The sequence below is a fragment of the Sphaerodactylus townsendi genome, linkage group LG04, assembly GCF_021028975.2.
Source record: "Sphaerodactylus townsendi isolate TG3544 linkage group LG04, MPM_Stown_v2.3, whole genome shotgun sequence".
Classification (NCBI taxonomy): Eukaryota; Metazoa; Chordata; class Lepidosauria; order Squamata; family Sphaerodactylidae; genus Sphaerodactylus; species Sphaerodactylus townsendi.
Window position 1 is genome coordinate 110,794,738 of NC_059428.1, and position 21,415 is coordinate 110,816,152.

Sequence of the window (21,415 nt, forward strand, 5' to 3'; positions counted from 1 at the left end):
CTACTACTACACTGAGCTATGCTTTAAAGGCTTTCGCCAACTTAAGTGGCTTTTCTGTCTGAAGCTTCCTAGTCTGGAGGAAGTCTTCAAACTTTGCTCAGTGTGACTGGGTAGGATATGTATGTCAAAAAGTTAAGTCCTGGTATCTACTATCAGATTAGAGAACATGTCTCCCATTGTGGCAAATTGTAATAATAGGTAGATCTTTGTCATCCTTCCTCTTTATAATGAGAGATTACTCATAATAGCAGAGATAAATGCAAGTGATTGTACAGCTTGTATCTTGTTTGAAATTTCCTACACTGCTAGACACTGTCATTATCTCGGCTGCACATTTTCTATAGCACTTTTTCATTTTGCAGAGTGCTTTTCAAACCCTTATCTCATTTTCTCTCACAACAACCCTGTGATATGCCTTCCCTACAGAATCTAAGCACCTTTTCTACTGATCCATCCAATAATAAACTATTGGTACCATCTGCCATGCCTTGATTCTCAAATACCTTTCTGTGCTTGTTTGGCATTGCAAGGCACAGCTGTGCTTTCATTATACTGGGCAACAATAAGTATGTACCGTCTCGGTTTAAAAGGAAAAAATGACCAGTATCCTCTTGGAGAGACTTAAATAATTTTCTTTACTGAAATAGAAGTAGTAGTATAATTTGTGTGTGGAGTTATTTTGGTATACTTGCATATTAATGTTGTTGCAATCAATGCTTAAATAAAATGCCTTTCTCCATCGAAAGGCCTGTTTAAAAAAAACCTTTACATCTTATTTATAGTTTTACAAACCTTACCAGAGAGAAAAGTCCCATTATTTTATTTCTGTAATTTAACCGCCTATAATTTTCCATACGAAGAATTCAGTGCTAGAGTACTATGTGGTGCAAAACATTTTTTTTAAAAAACTACAAAGGCTGAAATTACAAAGGATAACTTCAAAGCGAAATCAAAGGGAGATTCTTGTTGTGGGCAAAAATCCTTCTGCCAGCAAAAAAGTTAATCTGAACCCAAGCCACAATCTAGTGGCATTGTTTAGAGGAATTATCTTAATTTTTCTTTATCCAGTTTCTCCCTGAAGTGCAATGATCCATTTCTTTTCTCCTTTTTTAGGAATTTGTAGACTATTTCTATACAATTCTGTTTTGTTTAAAAAAGAAACTTGACGAGAGGGGAGGAAGAGGTTCTACTATATGTCAGTTTCACTCTGTGAGATACTCATAGGCCAGCAACATCTTCCCACGCATTCTGTCATTTTAATTACCTGTGATTTTCCATTAAATCATGAGGTTCTTCATTCCTTTCATCACCTTCTCCTGTCTACAGGAAAAAGGGTTTAATATCCTAAGTTCAAGAGAGATCTCAGATTAATTGCAAGGTCTACTGTTTGGCCATTTACCTCTCCCCCCCAGTGAAAGGATCAAGGAAGGGAAAATGTGAATCCAAGGCTGTACCACTTTAGACTGGAGGTGAGAGCTCACATGATAAAGCATTCTTCAACATAAAACATCCTTCCATCTAGAAAGAGAAATTGGGAGTCCAGAAGAAGTTACTGCCAACTGGTTCCCCTCTTCTGTAATGTGAGTCCCTCCCCTCATGTGGTCTTTGCCTTGTTGGAGTACAGCCCAGACACAGGTTTACCACTTCAGTAAGAATTAGGCTATCACCTCCTTTACTTAAAAGAAGTCCATTTCCTACATTCCTGACATTTAGCTGCTGTTCCGTTCAACCAGACAAAATAAAAGCCATTTTTCTGTCATAGATCAAGCACAACTTTTGTAAAAATGAGAAGGCATTTTAACATCTCAGAGCACTAAGAAGAAGAAAAAAGGATTTAGCATCAACTGGCTCATGGTGACCCCTTCCATGCCCCTCCACAGGGCATTCCAGGCATGAGATGAGCAGAGGTAATCTGGCCATTTCCTTCTTCCATCTAGGGACCCTGACTTCCTTGGGGGTATCCCATGGCCCAAACAGCTTAGTTCCCAAGCTTTGATGAGCTTGGGCCAAACTGGACTAATCGGGCTCTTCACCGGACTAAACCAAAATCCAAAGTACTGGGAAGCTAACTCTGTAAACTCCATGGGGTTTCAATCTTGTTTTCTCCATCCCTGCCCATATCACATGGCAATTTTTTTTCAAACTGAGTGGCATTTCAAAAGCATTTGAGGCATGGCATGGAGAATAGCCGTAGAAAGAGGATAAAATTTAAAAAATCTTCCTATCTGCCACAAGTCCTAGTGTGAGCTCAATTAGCTTATGGATATCAGCCTTTGTCAACATTCCCTTACCAGAAATTCTTATGAAACATAATTATGATGTGCTTTTGGACATAAGAATATTATTGGCCTGCATCCAGATCTGTGGTCAGCAGAGTTTGAAGCTCTTCTCCAACCTAAAGAATCTCCCTTCAACTTAAGTGTACGTTCCTCTGGTGCAAGAGTCACGTCATAAGAAGACTTCTTAGGCTGGAGGATGGCTTAACTCTTTGCTGAACAGAGTGATTGAACACTGAACTTTCTGTCCACTTGTGGTGGGTGGACCAATGTAGGAACCATCTTTTTTGTAACATGAGAAGTGGCCCAGTCAGTCATGACTGAATCCAGATATTCCCACTCTTCCTTCAACAAATGCACAAACACCCAATATTTATTTGTTTGTTTGTTTAAATGTTTATGTCTAGCCTTTCTTTGTGGCTCTAGGCAGCTTCAAAATCATAATTTAAATTTAAAACCAACCACATAAAACCCCAAGTAACCCGCTCCCCATATTAAAAAGGATTTACCTTCATTCGCATTGTGTGTTGTGCCCTGGGCTCCAAGACTCCATCACCATCCATCCACTTTGACCCGTGAGGTCTGTCCTGCAGCCTCAGTTAGAGCCTTAAGAGTTTCTCCCCATGAGTGAGAGGTTTGGATAGCTGCTGCCTGGCCCTGATACGAGCTTCAACCAACCAGTCTTATCTTCCCCAACCATAAAGATTTCTGACATTTTATACCCTTCTCCTTGTGCTTTCCTGCCCCCAATTCCCACCCCAGTCCTCACCCACATACTCTGGCCCTTCCTTCCATGGGGCTCTTAAGGCACCCTCCTTCCCTGATTGCTATTTGCCCACCAGAAACCTGGGCAGTGATAAGATCCCAGGGTCTGTCTGTAAACTGCCGCTCTTGCCTCTTCCTCCAACATCTGCACTGTTACCCCATCCATGACTCATTGGGTCCTCTACCCTTTGGCTGTGGCTCTGTGGCAGCAGCTGGGACTGGAGACCCTCCTTTGGTCCTCACCTGGGGCCATTGCTCCCTAGGCCCCTGTTTCTCCTTGGCTGCTCCCCTGAGTGGTTCAGCATCCTGGCTCTGAAGATAGGGCCCCGATTGTCTTGGGGCTGCGTGGGTCATTGATGCAGAAGAGGAAATCCAGCAGCAGGGTCCCGAATATTGTGAACATGTCTAACAACTTGGATGATCCAGGTTAGCCTGATCTCATCAGATCTCAAAAACTAGGCAGGGTTAGCCCTGGTTAGTACTTCAATGGGAGACAGCAAGGAATACCAGGGTTGTTATGCAGAGGAAGGCAATGGCAAACCACTGCTGTTAGTCTCTTGCCTTAAAAACTCTACTGGATTGCAATAAGTCAGGTGCAATTTAGTGGCAGTTCACATACACACACACACACACACAAGATACAGATCAAAACTTTGTAAAAGATCTTAAATAAGTCACTTAATGTTGTAGGGATTTTTTTAAGTTAGTAAAGGGAAGCCATTAAGATTATCCTGAAAATGGAAAATAAGCTGAATCATCATGCCAAATTATATGAACCTGGTAACAGGGGCTTTCACTATACCAGCTATTAAAACTGATTAATTTAGACCAACTGATGAGCTGCAGAAAAGCAATTATGTCTGGCTTTAGTCTAGTGGCTGTGAAAATTTTGACTATAGTAGCACTCCTAGGGAGAAATGTTGAAACAGTATTTTCCACAGTTAAACACTACATCTTTGATCAGGTTTGGTGTGTAAATTCCCTCAGATACTTACTTGGGGAAACAATGAAAAACTCCTTTGTGTACATTTTATTGCAGGGGAAGCAAGGCTTGAGTTCAGTGGTGCCTTAAAGACTAACAAGATTTCCAGGGAATAATATTTTCAGAGTCCAAATTGGGTATCTTGTTGGTCTGTAAGGTTTTATTGATGTCACTAATGTGGTGTCATCTGGCTACTACAAATTGTTAATGTTTCTTCCATCAATTTTCACTCCACTTTCATCTAAATGTAATCCAGCTTTCCTTATATGTTCTGCATACAGATTGAAACAGATACATCCTTGACTGACACCTTTGCCAATTGGAAACCATTCTGTTTCTCCATATTCTGTCTTGACAGTGGCCTCCTGCCCAGAGTACAGGTTATGCATCAAAACAATCAGATGCTATGGCACATTATTTAAAAAACAGCCACAGTTTGTCATGATCCACACAATCAAAACATAAGCTGATTTTCTTCTAAAATTCTCTCACAAGCTCCAATAAGCTCTGTAAATTTGCAATATGATCTCTAGTGCCTTCTCCTTTTTTGAATCCAACTTAAACATTTATTTTATTTATTTATTTTATTCGTTCCACTTTTATACCGCCCTCCCCCAAGGGGCTCAGGGCGGTTTACAACATAATATAAACAAGCGGATAAACAAAATAAAATGTTAAAATTCATCAGTTAAAATGCAGCGTTCCAAATTCATAAACAATTAAAAACAGATGGCGTTCGACCATTAACTCCTCAACTCCTCTGCGAGGGGAACAGCGGATCTCAGTTGTTAATGGGCACCTATCAGCAGCCGGCCTCCCCAAAAGCCCGGCGGAATAACTCAGTCTTGCAGGCCCTGCGGAACTCGTTTAGGTCCCGCAGGGCCCGGACAGCTGGTGGGAGAGCATTCCACCAGGCAGGGGCCAGGGCCGTAAAAGCATCAGACATCAGACATTTCTCATTCCATATATGGTAGCAGTCTTTGATGCAAGATTTTGAGCATAACTTTACTTGTGTGAAAAATTAATGCAGTTGTCTGATAGTTGTTGCAGTCTTTGGCGTCTCCTTTTTTCTGAAATGGAATGTAATATGACTGTTTCCAGTCTGCGGGCCATTGCTTTCTTTTCCATATTTGTTGCCATATTCTTGTTAAGATTTTGATGAAGTCACTTTCTGTCGATTGAAATAACGCTATTGATTTCCCAATAGGTTATTCATGTCTATTGATATTGATCTCAATAGCTCTATTGTTATCTGTTGATATCTCTATTAATATCTACACTGGGTGATTTGTTTCTTCCAGTTGCTCTCAATGCAGTTTTCACTTCACTTTCTAAAACTTATAGGTTCTTCTAGACAACAGGGGCTGTTAAAGATATAAAAGTCAACTATTTCCAATGTAGATTAAACCAGGGCTTTATTAATGGTGGTACTCACCAATATTGATCACTGGCATCTTTTTTTTTGCGGGTGGGGAGGGGTGTTCCCAAGTTCTGGGAAGGTGGGAATTAGTGAAAAATAATACAATTTTTGTAAATGAATACCAACACCTTTTGCAAAAGACACTCAATCTAAGTTGTCATGTCGCCACAATTCTCATCAAAGCTTTGTCTCAGTATTTATTCCTTCCTGCAAGATAAGGGGCAGGGGAGTTTTCAAATTCAGAACAATTTCTTTATGATATCAGGATTTCTATTCCTTCAGATCCCTGACCAGACTGCTGGCAAACCTGCAAATGAGGAAAGAAATAAAGGAAAATCAAAAGGTTGGTTTATGTTGTTTTTTTTAATTATGCAAAAGGAAGCAGTGAATCATACTATTCTCAGAGATACTTATATTATCACGTAACTTTTAAAAATAACCAAAATGTTCATTCTCCCTCCCCACCCCCCAAAGTTAGATTTGCTAATCAGTTACAGTCTTTACAGCTTGTGACATTTTTCTGAAATAATGCAAGACCTGGCCTCATTTGCCAACTGGAGTGAGAACTGAAAATCAGCCCATTAATGTTCAAAAGATGCCTCCAGGAGCTAAGCTTTAAGTCTGAAGAAAGCACCTCTGAAGTGACCTCTGAAGTCAAACATCAATTAGCTCAGCTCACAAATGCCCACAAACAGGGATGAGTGACCTCTGAAGTCAAACATCAATTAGCTCAGCACTCAAATGCCCACAAACAGGGATAATTTATACATTTATCTGTTGGAAATCTATGAAAATTCTGCTTTAAGATCTTGCCTTCAATGCATAAGTCATTAGGAGATCTGCTACTCTTTGCCATGGGTGTTAAAATTGAATTGACGTACAGATCTGTAGCTTGTATTAGGCAGAGTTGCCAACTCTGAGTTGGAAAAATCCTGGAGATCTATGGCTGAAACCTGTGCAAGATGGGCTTTGGGGAGGGACGGGACCTCAGCGAGGTATAATGCCGCAGAGTCCACCCTCCAAAGTAGCTATTTTCTCCAGGGGAACTGATCTCTGTAGTCTGGAGATCAGTTGTAATTCCAGGAGATCTCCAGGCCCCACACAGAAGCTGGCAACCCTGTATTAGATGCTAATCATTTTTGTTTCCCTTTTCTCCCCTCTCAAAACATTTTGCTTCCTATGGTAATGAGAAAGCTGGATGTTCTCCTTCCTCTAATAATTAATGTGAATTCCCATCCAGTGCTTTTAAAGAAATTGTTTATATCCTGCTTTGCTCCTAATCAGAGATTCAAAGTGGCTTTTCACATTGTTCTCCCTCCTCTGTTTAATACTTGAAGCAACAGATCTTGAGGGTAGGTTGGAGTGACAGAGAGTGACAGGCCCAAGGTCATCTGATGGGCTTCCACGATCAAGCAAAGGATTCAAACCAGGCCAACCCAGGTCCTTATCGGACACTGTCTTCACGACAGCACACCAGCCCCCACTGGGAAGTTCTTCTGGTCTGTTCTTAGTAAAATGAATTGAACTGTGTGCTGCAGGTATTTGCTTGTACTTCTGATCAGTTCAGTGGGGCTTACACATGAGCACTTTCTATTCCCTCAGGCCTCATGTTGGGTCTATACAGTGAGCTGGTGAGGTATATTGGCTAGAGTGTCAGACTAGGATCTGGGAGACTGAGGTTCAAATCCCTACTCTGGGCAACCTTGCATCAATCACACCCTCTCAGCTTGATCTACCTCACAGGGTTGTTGTGAGCACACCATAGATGAGAGCAGAATGATGAAAGCCACTTTGGTTCCCCATTGGGGAGAAAAGCGTGGTACAAATGAGGTAATAAAATCTGCCACAATACATATGTAAGACTTTAAGCTGTCACAAGGTTCTTTCTTGTATTCATTGATAACAGTTGCCTTTTTGGGGTCTTCTTGATCTCTGAGCTGGAGTTAGTTCAGGTTCTGTGACAGAGGCTGCATCTTGCCAAAACATTTCACTTCTTTCAGTTTTTAATGTTGTCTTTCCAAATTTAATAGTTCATTCAAAATTGTCAGAAAAGAATGCTGGTTACTGTAGAGGTATTTGTTAAACATTTTGTTAAATGTCAAATGGATAAAAATGGTAAAATCACTTACAAGGAAAAAAATCTAATTGATTTCACCGGAACTTACTGTTCCCAAATAACTGTGCTTACTGGCAGGATGCCTCCCTTTTTTGTACCTGCTTCAAAGCAGTTCAGAACTTCATGCCTGCAAAATCTTTTATTAAGAGCATAATGGTTTGTATCCCATAAGAGGAGCAGAGGTTGTAGGGGGGACCCCCTCTGCTGTATTCCACTGAGACTTCAAGATGTTGATGGGGCGAAGGGAGGATTCTTATGGACAGCATAGAGGACCATGGGGGGTGGGGGGGGGCTGCAGTGGGAAAGGAGAATCCATGGGACCTCCACCCCGCCTCTGCTAGCAGAAGCATCCTTTGAAACAGAAAATACAATATAGGCCTTTTTTTTTCATGAACTCCTGACACATTTATGCCGAGGGCTAAACAATTTTCTTTATTTTTAAAGCCCTCGAGCTATTTTTTCCTTTGATCCACTTGCTCTTTTCAGTAGCATCTTTTAGTGAATTCCTATTTAATTTTTCCCTCTCTCTGTTTGCCTTACTGCAGATAACTCACTTTTATTAGACTGCAGCAGCTGTAGAGATGCGCTATAAAATGGTATCAAGAAGTGGTAGTTAAACAGCTCTTAAAATACATCCGAATGTATTCTGATGTCAGTTGCTGTCTCTTTTGGAAAATCCCGTTACCTGACAGAAGACCTTTGAGCCTCTCCTTCAAATGTCATCTCCAAACTAATGTTTCATTAGAGGCAGCCTAATACGTTTACACAAATTACATTGTCAAAATGGCAAGCTGGAGTGTATTTAGACACACACGTTAAATTGGTACTCCCTATTTTGAACCTGCCACATGAAGGGATTAAAACGTAACTTTGAAGAGCAGAAGTAAAAGAATGTCAGTTCTTTGAACATGGATATCTATAAAATGACATTTTGGGATTAATTTAGGTGTAAATTAAACCTGGCCACATACTATTATACTGTCCCTGAAGACCACATAAAAAAGATGTTTTGAGTTTACATGAACACAATGGCAAAAAGCAATCTTCTTTTTTTTTTGTCAGAATATAAATTTTGGCAGTTATTCAGACATCATTGGTACAGCAGAATAAATTGTCATGCCGTTTTGAGCTACAGGATATTCATGTAGCAGCAGGAGAGGCATGATTTCAAGCTGTGCAGAACTGAAAGATTCCCCTCTAAGATAATGGAATAGAAAATGTAATACGGGAAAGAGGCTAAAGGCTATTAAGAACTAAAAAGTATATGATGATTAGATGCAGCCAGAAAAGCATTCAGGGGTAAGTAGCTACGTTACAGAGGATGTTCCCACCTAAATAACATTTCAAGTTGTAGGCTTGTGAAGGCCTTCATCTCATTTTTACTTTGGGTTTTTACTCAACCCCAGGTAAAGAGGTCACCTTGTATGCAGCTTTTACCAGGCTCAGGGAAATTGTGTCTCAACTGATGTCTTCCTTTCATTGCATATAGGACAAAAGGTACACTTTTACCTGTTACACACAGAGATTCATAGCCTTTAACTTTGCTTGCTCTTGCCACAGCTATAATAAAGAGTACAATATAGGGTTACTGAACCTTTTGAGCCTTCGAGCACATTTGGAATTCTGACATGGCACGGTGGGCATGGCCACAAAATAGCTGTCACAAAATGGTTCTCTGCAGGAGACAGAGCCAGCCACAAAATCATTGCCAAAGGTTAACTTCAGTAACACAGTAAGGATTCTTGTGTTTTGGGGTCAGCTGGTGCCAAAGACCCCTTCCGCACAGGCTGGGGAGGTGGGGTCACACCGGGGTACTTGACTTCGGTGGAGCCCCGGAACCGTTCGCACATGCTCACACAAGTGGCCTTGTGGCTGCTGGGGACCACAGCGCAGCTTCACAGGCAGGCAGGACTGATCCCCTGGGCCATGGGATGGCCCCCTTTCCCCCGGTGGCTCTGCAAATGGGAGCCAGAGAGGGGGTAATACGAGAATCGCTCAATGAGTGATTCGTCTGTTTAAAGAGGCTGACAGCCACGGCCTTTCGCATTGCCTCAACTGTGGTCTGCAGTAAAACAAAAGCATTGCTCATTGAGCGATTCTCGTATAGTGTGCTCTGGGGCCAATGGCGCAGGTTGGGGGCGGTTTATAGTCTTGTTCATGGTGGGAACCGTGTGAAGTTCCCACCCAAAACATTGTTTATACTGCCCCCAATCTGGCTTTATTGGCCAGTGTGGAGTGGACCAAAGCAACATTTTTTTAAAATCTGTGCAGCCAATCAAATCTTCAATAGTCAGTCCGAAGCCTTGCTGGGCAAAAGCTCTATCTGGCCCCACCAACTTCCTAAAAACACTTAGTGCCAGAACAAATGTTTGCAGGTGCCATGGTGCCCACGGGCACACATTGTGGATCCCTTGGGTGGAAGGCCATAGTCTGACTTCCATTTTACAGACTATCCCTATGCCATAAGCAAATGCAAAACTGAGCAGGCATTTAAATGCATGTAAAAGCACAGGGGCTATATATGGCCCCTTCTGCACAGCAAATGTATAACAGGTTGCAGTCGGGATAAAAGAACCCATTTTCCTGTTTTCACGTTCACATGCATCCATGCAGGCAGCAATTGGAGCCCATGGAAAAAATCCAGGCTACTGTCACGCCTTCCCACGGAGATGTGTCTATTTTTTAAAATTACTTTCCACCCATGCGTAGCTACACAGGCATGCATGAATGAAGCCCCACAGCCATGCCAATGTCCCATGATATGACCATCTGCACCTGTGTAGCTATGCAGATGCAAGCTGCAAAAAAAAATTTAAAGGAAAAGAGAGGCAAATAAAGCGCCTCCTGCCCGCTGTTCGCTTATGAGTGGCTGCAACCTGGGATTTTTGAAAAGACTTGCTAGTTTGGCAATTTAAAAAAAAACTGGTTTGAGGAAAATAACACAGGGCAGACTCATTTTGGGGGTGGGATCTATGTGAAGTCCCCCCACAAAAAAACATTTTTTTAGCATCATACAACTGTGTTTATTGCCCCCTGCAGAAGGGGCCTATGTTGTAGCTACCGTATGATGTAGTTACCATATTATTCTTGATGTAGATACCGTATGATGTAGTTACCATATTATCCTTCACGCATACAAGTGGCTGGACTAGTTAGTCTTGGACCAGATCCAGCAGATCAGTTGCTCAACCACAACCAGCCTAATAGGCCAGTGAACCCAACCGTTTCAGCTGGACTTTCTTTCTGTAATGGAATTCATTGTAATTAGTACAGCAAACACTATACAAATTGAAGTCATTATGTACATCTAGTATTAAAACTGTGGCCTCTAGCACTGAGCCTCATTTCAGATGTCGTGAACAAATCTCAATTTGCTCCATAACAAGCATGAACCAGGTTAATAGCCAGCTCCCACGCTTCCTGCCTCATCTCATGCCAAGCTTGAAGACCAAAGTCTTCAGTGAATTGTGACATTTGAATGTAATTGCCTGGGCAAATAGAGGTTGGGTTCCTTCCTTTCTTATAACCACTAACTAGAAATCTTCACTAGGTGCTGTAACAGAAATCAATGTCAGAGCACGAGGGGAAGGGGAAGGAGAGGCGGAGAAAGCATGCAAGTTTGACAGTCAACCAGGTTCCTGAGAATTGTCACAGATCAACAGATGTTTGGTTTGTGGCCTCTGAATTAAGCCCAATGCACAGGGAAATGGCTTCTTATTTTGACATGTTGAAAGGTATTTTTCAGTAACATATTGACTGTCTTGAGCTTTGCTGGATTTCTGAGTCAAGACTGGGTTCAAATTCACAGTACTGATTAATAACAGTGGTCAGTTTTGACCTGTACATAGGAATAAATGAAGATGCCCAGTCCACTCCCAGGCCTCATAGCCACCAAAAGAGGTGAAGGCAGCAGCCTTGTGCCCTTAGGCAAGAGCAGACATGATGCCCACCTGCCCAATGTCCTTACCCCTGACCCCCGCAGACTCCCCTGTTTCTGGCAGATAGCTGGATTTAACTTTAACCTGTAAATAGGGTTGCCATGTTGGTGGGAGGGGTGGGGACAAGGGGGAGGGGAAATAACCCATAGAGTTTTTGATGATTCCTTGAACTATCCTATTTTTGGGTTTTCTGTAGAAGGGATGTAGGGACACAATTAATGTTGCCTTTTCCCTCTCCTTTTGTCACTTCTCGGAGCAGCAGACAGCTAGGGATAGCACTGGGCAGCAGCCCTACCAAGAAAGTATAATGAATAAGTAATGCGATTGTGTTCAGACATTACACTGGAAATGATTTTTGGCACTGCAGAGGGACTAGAATACAAGAGCCAATGCTGTCAAGGGTCTTGAAGAATCAAATGTGAAAGCTGCTCACCCTTTCAAACTCTGATACCCCGTCTCAACCATTTGTTTGTAGCTGGGAAAATTCTTCAGCCTAATTGGTATATAGTGTCATAATTGTTCTGTTCAAATGTTGCATTAATTGAGACTGCTCAATGATGTTCTGCATAGGAAAACTTCAGTTGTGAAAAATGGCAAATAGTTTGTCCAAGATGTGTTAAACAACAAATGCTAAACTCACTTCCTGGAGTATAACTTGTAACAAGTTTATAGCACACGTTTTGGTTTGTTTGATTTTTTTTTTACTGTGGTGAGATCCATGCATATGTGAGGATTGTTGAATGCTAATGAATAGCTCGCATCAAGCTTATAGGTGTTCCTCATCTATGATCATAACTAATCTTCATTCTGCCCATATTAATGTTTTTATTGAGATAGTCTTAGGATCTGAAATGTTTGAGTGTACTGTTGATAGTTCTTGCTTTGCCTAAATCATAGTAAACTTGGCAACATTTTTCCTTTGCTAGCATTTACACGAAACCCTTGGACTTCAACCTGGTGAAGCACGTTTATTTCTAAACGGTCTTCCTATAGACTTGGATTTCCACGATCCATTTAGGTAAAGTGCTAGCTATGTCTCTTCTCTTTCCATCGTTATTAGCCCAAAGGCACCATTACCCTTATTAATACCCGTCTAAGCTGTGGTTAGCTATACCTGAGTGATCCTAAGAGGAGTATTAATATGTCTTTCTGTGGTTGGTTCAATACGGCGCTTTTTATTTGAGTCTGGAAAAAAATGACTGAGCAGGGGAACAAAACTCAGGCTGAGTATAAATAAGCAACAGCTTTTATTGTTGAACCACTCAGCAAGAATTATACTATAAATAAAACAAGATAAATGCCCATTAGCAAGGTTTGAACAAACAACAGAGATTTCCACACATTGGAGTGAATCCAACCAGCTTTTCTGTTGATAAAAAAGGGACCATCCAAAAAGACTGTACTAGGGGGTCATGAGACCTACATGGTCAAAAGTCATGTGAAGTGGGAGCTGTGGTAAGGAAGGGGATGAAGCAAGTAGAAAAACTGGTTTGATCTTCCCCACCATCTCTGGGATCCAAAGAATTAAAATCTGCATTTTCCTCAGTGATTTTAAATGAATGGAAACTTGATCAGTGCCCTATAATATCTCACCAGATTAACCTAAGCAAATATTTTCCTTCTGTTTTTATGCATCACCCACAGACCCAGTCAGCCACTTTGTCTTGATCAGACAACAGGAATACCTTTCATGCTTTTGCTTGCATTTTCTAGAAGAAATATCTAAATCTGCAGTCACTTAATTTGTTTTCTAACACATGTTGTAGTCAATGTGAATACACACAATTATGTAGCTATATGCTACTGATAATGAGCCAAGCATTTCCCACATTTTCAGCTGACTCCCAAGATGTGTTCATTCTCAAGCTACTGCATAGCTAGAAACTATAACTGACCATCTCTACACCCAGTGTAAGTGGTCATGAGACAAGTATTTAAGCAGCCACTATGTTTCAAACTTCCATGAGGTTTTTGTTTGTTTTAGAAAAGCAGTAGTAAAGCTGTAGTAAAGTAGTAAGTAAAGCTGTAGTAAAGTAGTAAGTAAAGCTGTAGTAAAGAACTGACTGGTTAGTTCAAATCAGTATGTTAAATTCCACCCCTTCTCTCTCCTTTTCCCCAGTCACATAGCCAGTAGAAGCCAGAAATGGCAACATCACCATGTCAGGATCTAGACTGCATACCTTCTAGGCTCCCTTACCCATAGTACCCAGCCCACCTCCTTCCTACTATTGTATACTAGCCCTTTCTCCTCTATGCCGTTTTGCTTCTGGTCCATCTTTTCCATGTCTCAGCTGCCCACAGTGTCCTCGGCTACTTTACTTACTTACTTACTTACTTACTTACTTACTTACTTACTTACTTACTTACTTACTTACTTACTTACTTACTTACTTATATCCCGCCCTTCCCACAGGGCTCAGGGCGGCAAACCCTTCCCCTCCCTCCCTCCCTCCCCTCCCTTGCATGCCACCCCTCACTCCCCTCTGCCTTCCCTTGCATGGCACCCTCTGTTCTTTGCATCTCTTCTGTTAGCTGCCTTGTCTCATGCCTTTGCCCTGACCTGACTAGTCCAGATTAGCCTGATGTCAGACCTTGGAAGCTAAGCAGGATTGGCCTTGGTTAGTACTTGGGAGGCCACTAAGGAAGTTGGGGTCGTTTAGCAGAGGTAGGCAATGGTAAGCCACCTGTGACGTCTCTTGCCTTGTAAACCTGGCAGAGTTGCCATAAATCATCTGCAACTTGACAGCACTTTCTACTACCAGTCATATTTTCTGTCTATTTCAACTTACCTTGCAAATCTGTCCCCTTTTGCCCAGAGCATACAGCCCTTGCTGGTTTCAGAGCATCCTAATTCTAATTGGTCTCATTTTTTTCTGCCCTATTTCTGAAGACTTGATTTTTTTCCCTGCCCTGTTCCCAAAAATTTATTTTCTTCAGGTTTTTCTTTAACTGTTTGTTGATTCCTCTGCACCACTTCTTCAGTCTCCTTACCTTGGACTATCTGTCCCTTAGCTTCCTTATGTCCCAGGACCTCTTCTCAGAGATCCTGCCATGTAAGGTTTAACCCTTGACAAACTAACTTCACTCTCCTCATAAAAGATAAACTACACATTGTTTAGTTCCCAGAGTAACTGACCTGTTCTACCAGCCAACTCAGCCAGTTGGTGTCAGATTTGACTGGTAGAAGTGCAACGCAGTATAGATTAAGAGATCATACTATTTGTGGAATACTTGTTCTGCTGTCTGTCTGGTGTCAGTTTTTATATAATGTTCTTTTGTTTAAATACAAAGTATTTTAGAAACTCTGAAGCGTGAAGGAAAAGCAATGCATGGACTTCACACCCTTGGAATTAAAGGAGATGTTCTTAGTAAATTCATGAGATTATCTGCACATAATGCTGATGACACTTATGCATTAGACTTTCGTCACTCTTCAATAATAGTGAGTAACCTTTTTAATTTTAAAATTGCAAGCACTGAACAATGCAGTAGTTGGTTTAATTGTCAACTGTAGAAAAATGTTTTGGGCTCTCTCTCATGGCTCTGATGTAGTTTTAGGCACACAGCAGGTTGAGTACCTAAAAGTTCTACTGCTTTCCAGCAATGTTTATCAGCAGCACTTCTGGGAAGACCTTTTGGGACTCCAGTTATAGGAGTGACAAGTCAAAATTTTATTCAGTAAGCAATCATGTAACACTGTTTCCAGGGCAGAATTTAATATTGGTAGCAGTGATAGTAGACATCACCATCAGTGTACATACAGATTTAAAGAATAGCATAAGGAGTTAACAGACACAATTTTGATAACTGGGGAAGCAAAGATAACAAATGGGATAAGGGCAAGATGTGGAGGGTATAAAGAAATATCTGTCTAACATTTCAAATTAATCATGTTGATATGATTGATTTCTTAGACAATGTTCACGTCTAATGTTGAGGAATACAGGATGAAAAAACAGACTTTGAGAAAAGATTAATGCTTGGTTTGGATATCAAACAAAACCATAGTTTCATTCAAGCTGACTGTGGTTAATATGATTGTCCAAATGTGAGCCAGTCTGCTGACAATGGCTCAGGTTGGTATATGTTTAACAAGAATCTGAAATCAAATTTAGAAATTGGCTTGTTAATCACCATTAGTCATAACTGTGGTTTTGTGTGAGGTATGAATACAAACACCTTAGCTTCTCAGCATCACCCTTACCATGGTGTAGGCCAGGACGCCTGCAAGGTCTCAACAGGGGAAAGAGAAAAGTCAAGTCTTGAAAGGGAAAAGCCATTGAGACCAGCATTCTTGAGGCAGACCAGGATTTGAATCCTGGTGTCACAAAATAACCATACTTAAAGTCCATGATTATTTTGCATTATGTCTGAACTGAGCCTAAGATATATAAGAGAACTCTGTTGGACCAATCTATGATCATTATTCAGGCTTCCAAGTTTTATAATTAACCCTATCTGCCTGTTAAAGGATTTCATTCAGCTCACAAACTTTCATAAATGCATCCCCAGTAAGGAAACTTGTTTTGTACAGCTCTTTCAGTTGTTTTGCTGTGGAGAACTTTAATATGATTCATTAATAATATCCCCAGTTCTTCCTTCATTCAGAATGCTGTTGTTGAATTTGTTAAGACTCAAGTGCAATTGAAAAACCAATTATTCCTCTGTTGAGCCACAATATTTCATCCTTGTATTTGTTAACTGTAAGTGTGCTTCAGCGGATAAACAATTAAAGAAAGATCTCTGGTGACAAATGATAAATTTTCTTATAATTGAGGAAGAAATTGAAAGCAGGAATCTCAGAGTGCCAAACTGCCCTGTATTGACATATACAGAAATACTGGTAGTGAATGAACAAATTTTAATTTCTTTCTTACTGCAATAGGTATTGTAGCATTATAAAGAAGACTAAACTCTTCTGCTGTCAGTTGGGGGTTTTTTTAAAGTGAAATGTTAATGACTAAAGACAATTGGACTTCATTAGACTGAATTTTGTTTGTTTTTAAGCAGCTTTTCTCTTTTATTTTTGGTACACATATAGTGTTTCCATAGTTGAATTAAAAAAACTAATTTAAAAAAATCTTAGCAACGTTGCAACATTTTTGGTATTTAGTGCTGAAAATATTTAAAATAATTCAGTTCCTGGGAGACTTAATGGGCTTTGCTGTTGTGAATTTTCTAAGCTGTGTGACTATGGTCCGGTACTTTTTGCACATAAAGTTTTGCCCAGATCTTACCATGACATTCCTCTGAAGACACCAACCATAATGCAGGTAAAATGCTAGGAACAGGTATACTAGACCCGTGGTGGCGAACCTTTGGCATTCCAGATGTTATGGACTACAATTCCCATCAGCCCCTGGCAGCATGGCCAATTGACCATGCTGCCAGGAGAGCTGATAAAGTATGATCCATAACTATCTAGAGTGCGTTAAAGGTTCGCCACCACTGTACTAGACCATGGACACACAGCCTGGAAAAACCACAATAGCCAGTTGGTTCTGGCCGTGAAAACCTTAAAGAATATATTATTTGAAGAAATTATCAGAACACTGGATCAGTGGCATACCACCACAAAAAGCCATGCAGCCCCCACTGAACTCCCCCCTACCCCTACCCCTGCCGAACCCCTACCCCCACCAAATGCTTTTCAACCGCCGCTATGGACTTACCAAGGCAGAATAGGTATTTACATCCTTGTGGAGATGCAGTCACTTCCATCCAACAAACACCTGCCCCCTCCTTCCCAAAGGTGCATGAAGTGGCCACTGAAGGGCAAGTGCGGTATGCACACGCAAGCAACATTCATGTTGGTTCTGCAGTGTTTAAGGACTTGGTGCAACCGCTTCTGTGCTCCTTGCCATGAGGCACAGAGGCAGCAGATGAGCATGACCCCTGGAAAAAAAGGGGAAGATAACTGTGAGACTCCAGCATTGATTGAAGGGGAGGTTTGCTATAGGTCGCCTCTTCTCAGCCACTGGGAAAGCTATCACTGCGTTAAAGGAGGGAAAAGATTTTGTGCTGTTTATCGTTTACATATTTCATTATAAATTTGATCACAATGAGCGAGACCCCCCTCCCCAAATGGCTGGGTGAGGAGGCTATGCTTGTCTCTCTGCCAGGAACCTGGGAACGGCTACAGCCCATTAGGCTTAGCTGCTTCTCATCAGGTGGATTTGATGAGAAAAGGTCTCTCATTTCCAAAGATGCTTGCACCAGGAAATGGCTTATGCCTTATGATGCACTAATTCCATGTTCAGCCTGTTGGAAGTATCTTTACTCACTCCAAGATACACAAGAGGAGTGGGCGAGCGAGCAAACAAGTGGTGCAGCCTCCCTCCCTCCCTCCCTGACTTACCTGAAGGTGAGTGGGCCGGGAGCGTGCCCTGGAGAGGCATTTTTGTGATGGTGGGGGGAGTTTGGTGGGGAGCAGTGAGGAGTTCAACTGGGGGTGGATGCGGGGGGTGGGGTGGGCCAATATGTGCCTCCCACATGACCCAGGTGGATGGCGCCTGTATAAAATGACCCCCCTGCCGCCCTAGATACACCCCTGCACCGGAAGAGCTTCTTTGAAAGACAGCTCCTTTTGTTCAGGGACATATTTCTATTATAAGCTATGTTTTTGATTCACATGTTTCAGTGATGAAGCTTGGGTGGAACAAGCTGCATAACCGTCTGCAAATTGTGGCAGTTTTGTGGCAGATACTCAAAGCAGATAAGTCAATGTGGAAAATATGCCCAGAAGGCTTGAAAAAGGCTGTAGTAGTATATTTGGCTCTGAAAGTCCTTTGTATTAAATACAAATTTTAAACATGATGAAAGCTTGGGTGTTGTGTGGGTTCTGGGCTGTATTGCTGTGTTCTAACAGAATTTTCTCCTGACGGTTCGCCTGCATCTGTGGCTGGCGTCTTTGGAGGATCTAATGGTAGTAAAGCAAGTGGAGTATATATACGTGTGGAATGCCCAGGGTGGGAGAAAGAACCATTTGCCTGTTAACAAGTATAAAGGGTGCAATTAGCAAGCTCAATATGCATGTGTTGGGTGCACATCAAGCTTGCTAACTGCATCCTTTACACTTGTTAACAGGCAAATGGTTCTTTCTCCCACCCTGGGCATTCCACAGGTATATATACTCCACTTGCTTTACTACCACCAGATCCTCTGAAGATGCCAGCCACAGATGCAGGCGAACCGTCAGGAGAAAATTCTGTTAGAACATCCATGTGCATCTTGGAAAACATTGAATGATGCAGCTGCATAAGCTGGGGACATTCTAGGTTTGTCAACTCTGGGTTGGGAAATACCTAGAGATTTTGAGGGTAGAGTCTGAGGAAGGTGCGGTTGGGGGAGGTAGTTTAGCAGGGTATAATTCCATAGAGTCCACTCTCCAAAGCAACCATTTTATCCAAGGGAACTGATCACTTCAGTCTGGAGATCAGTTGTAAAAGTAGGAGATCTCCAGGCCACACCTGGATGTTGCAATCCTAGGACATTCATGCAGGATCTGACCACAAAATTGGTGCCCTGCTGGAAGGATGATGCTGACTCAGAAGAGGAGCCCAAATTATTAACTCCTATCTTTATGGTTGGATCATTTTACACATTTCCCAGTTGTGCAGGAGCCCCCAGGGAAGGGCCTTTGTTCAGTGATACAGTATCTACTTTCCAGGCTTAATCTCCATCATCTCCAGTTAAATGGACTGGGTGGTAGGTGGTATGAAGGTCCACTATCTGTAACCTAGAGAGCAACTTTAAGTCAGAGTAGACAGTACTGACCTTGATAGACCAATGGTCTGAATCAGTATAAGGCAGGTTCAGGCACATCATGGAAAAGCAGCTGCTCCTCTGTGAAGTTAGTGTTTAAAAGGACCTAATCATACTTACAGTTTTATACCCAGGTGACATGCAGTCCAAAGGTTGGGGGGCGGACAGGGAAGCAGCATTGGAAGTGGTGGAAAGGTTGTGCTGGAACCCATGCCAGCAGCACTGTGCAAATTGGCATGGACGCCAGCACCAAGGGACTTATTGCGGTGTCCAGCTGCCACAGCAGCCGAACCTAGAAGCTGGCCCTGTGGCAGTCGGCCTCCATTGCAAATGCCTGCACCTGCATAAAGGGGGCATTCTGGAGGTGTTCCTGCAAGTGAAGCCAATGTTAGTCAGTTCCCCGTGCACTTTCAGTTTGGGAATACCCCCTCCCAGCAGCATGATCAAAAAGTGTGGTGTGTGTCATCTTATCCCATGGAGTAAAGGTTTTCTTCCCTCTCCCCTGGGACCCATGCCACCAATTCTCTTTTTAAAGGCAGCGCAGTGGTGCTATCCCTGGCTGCCATTCTGCTGCCCCACCCTTTGGGTTGAGCTGCCCAGGCATTAGCATGGAACATTCAGGAGTGTTTTGGTTATAAATGTCTTATTTTATCATTATGTAACCTCTGGCAAACATTGATATGTTTGTTTTTCTAGTGGATCAATGACATAGAAAAGGATCAGACTTATAACAAGTGGCCTACAAGTTTTCAGGAACTTCTTAAACCAGCATTTAGAGGAATGATGCGACAGATTCGGCGCAATTTGTACAACTTGGTATGTATTATTCTTTCTTTCTTTAATTAACATGCCTCCCTTCTCCTCATGGGCTTAGGTCATTTTCCATCATGTAACAATACCATACATTAAATATTTTAAAAATCTAGATAGTAACCAATTAATCTCAAAATTCCAAAAATCTGTATATTAGAATCCCAACCAATAAAACAGAGCAATAACTGAGTGAGGGGGAGACCATTAGATGGTTAAACCTTAGCTGCCTCAAGCATATGCTTGGTAGAACAGCTCTGTCTCATTGGACAAAGCATTCTGCCAGGTTGTATTTTTGTATGAGTGTGCTACTAGTCAAACGGTATATGCATTATGTATAAACCTCCTGAAATGAGAGTCTCTTTAAACGTTGGGATTCCGGATGTGGAGGTAATTAAAAATCCATCCTTCTATAGAGCAGCAGTTTATATGCTTCAGTGTTTCCAACACCTCTTATTCTACGCGTCTGATGCCTGCTAAACACATGTTAGTGATTGTTGGCCAATCCAGATTTTTTTTGGGGGGGGGGAGCACCCAGAAAGAAGTGTGAGGGGGTTATATTGAGAACTTATCTATATAATGCAAGGCACTACTTTGCAAGGCATAATTGTTTTTAAAGTTAAATGTTAATTAAAATTTCTGGAAGCACCCAAACAGATTTCTTTCTGTAGGTCATCCACTCATTTTCCAGCCCTTCTCTACTAGGGAGGAAGCACTTGGATAGTATTAGTCCAAAGAAAGCAGTCATGTGAATACCGGCATTGATGAATCTGGTTTGGGCCACTGCAACCAAATTTTGTACGCTTCCAGTTAGGAAATGACATTAAAATGTGCAGTTTTATGGTTGGGTGACTTTACAATGCTAAAACTTAAATTTATCCTTACAGAGAAAGCTGGGTTCTGCTCTCCCTTATGATTAGACTTTTAATTTAAGTACACTTTACTATCAACGAGCCTAATCGATGTCCATCTGGAAGTGTAACTAAATACTGTTTTAAATCCTAATACGGTTTACGTGACACAGCTTATGTCAACTCAATTACTATTGACTGCACGTATTTCAAAAGACATCTCACTCAAAGCCAAGAAGCCATGGCAGTCAGAGTTCATTTGTCGATGGCAATTGTAGCATAGGGTTGTGTGAATGCCCCCCACATATCAGAGGCTGAGTCTTGTTTGCACCTGTGTGGCACTGAGTATACGTTAAGAACTAGAGCACCAGTCTAGAGTATTTAACACTGCCAAACTGATAAATTAAAAATATATCAGTCAAGAGTAGTATTTTTCTGCAGGTAAAAAAAATGGGGAGGTGGTTGAGCAAAGGGGTACATATGCATATTTTAG

At 41.7% G+C, this 21,415-nt stretch overlaps 1 protein-coding gene across 1 annotated transcript in view; it reads left to right on the top strand.

Annotated features, from left to right (window-relative positions):
- UGGT2 (UDP-glucose glycoprotein glucosyltransferase 2) overlaps window positions 1-21,415 on the top strand; it is a 97,470-nt gene that overhangs the window by 21,808 nt on the left and 54,247 nt on the right. The window contains exons 10-13 of the mRNA XM_048494461.1: window positions 5,726-5,786; window positions 12,424-12,515; window positions 14,789-14,939; window positions 19,958-20,077. Of these exons, the coding sequence (XP_048350418.1) occupies window positions 5,726-5,786; window positions 12,424-12,515; window positions 14,789-14,939; window positions 19,958-20,077 (424 nt within the window). The remainder of the gene's footprint in view (window positions 1-5,725; window positions 5,787-12,423; window positions 12,516-14,788; window positions 14,940-19,957; window positions 20,078-21,415) is intronic.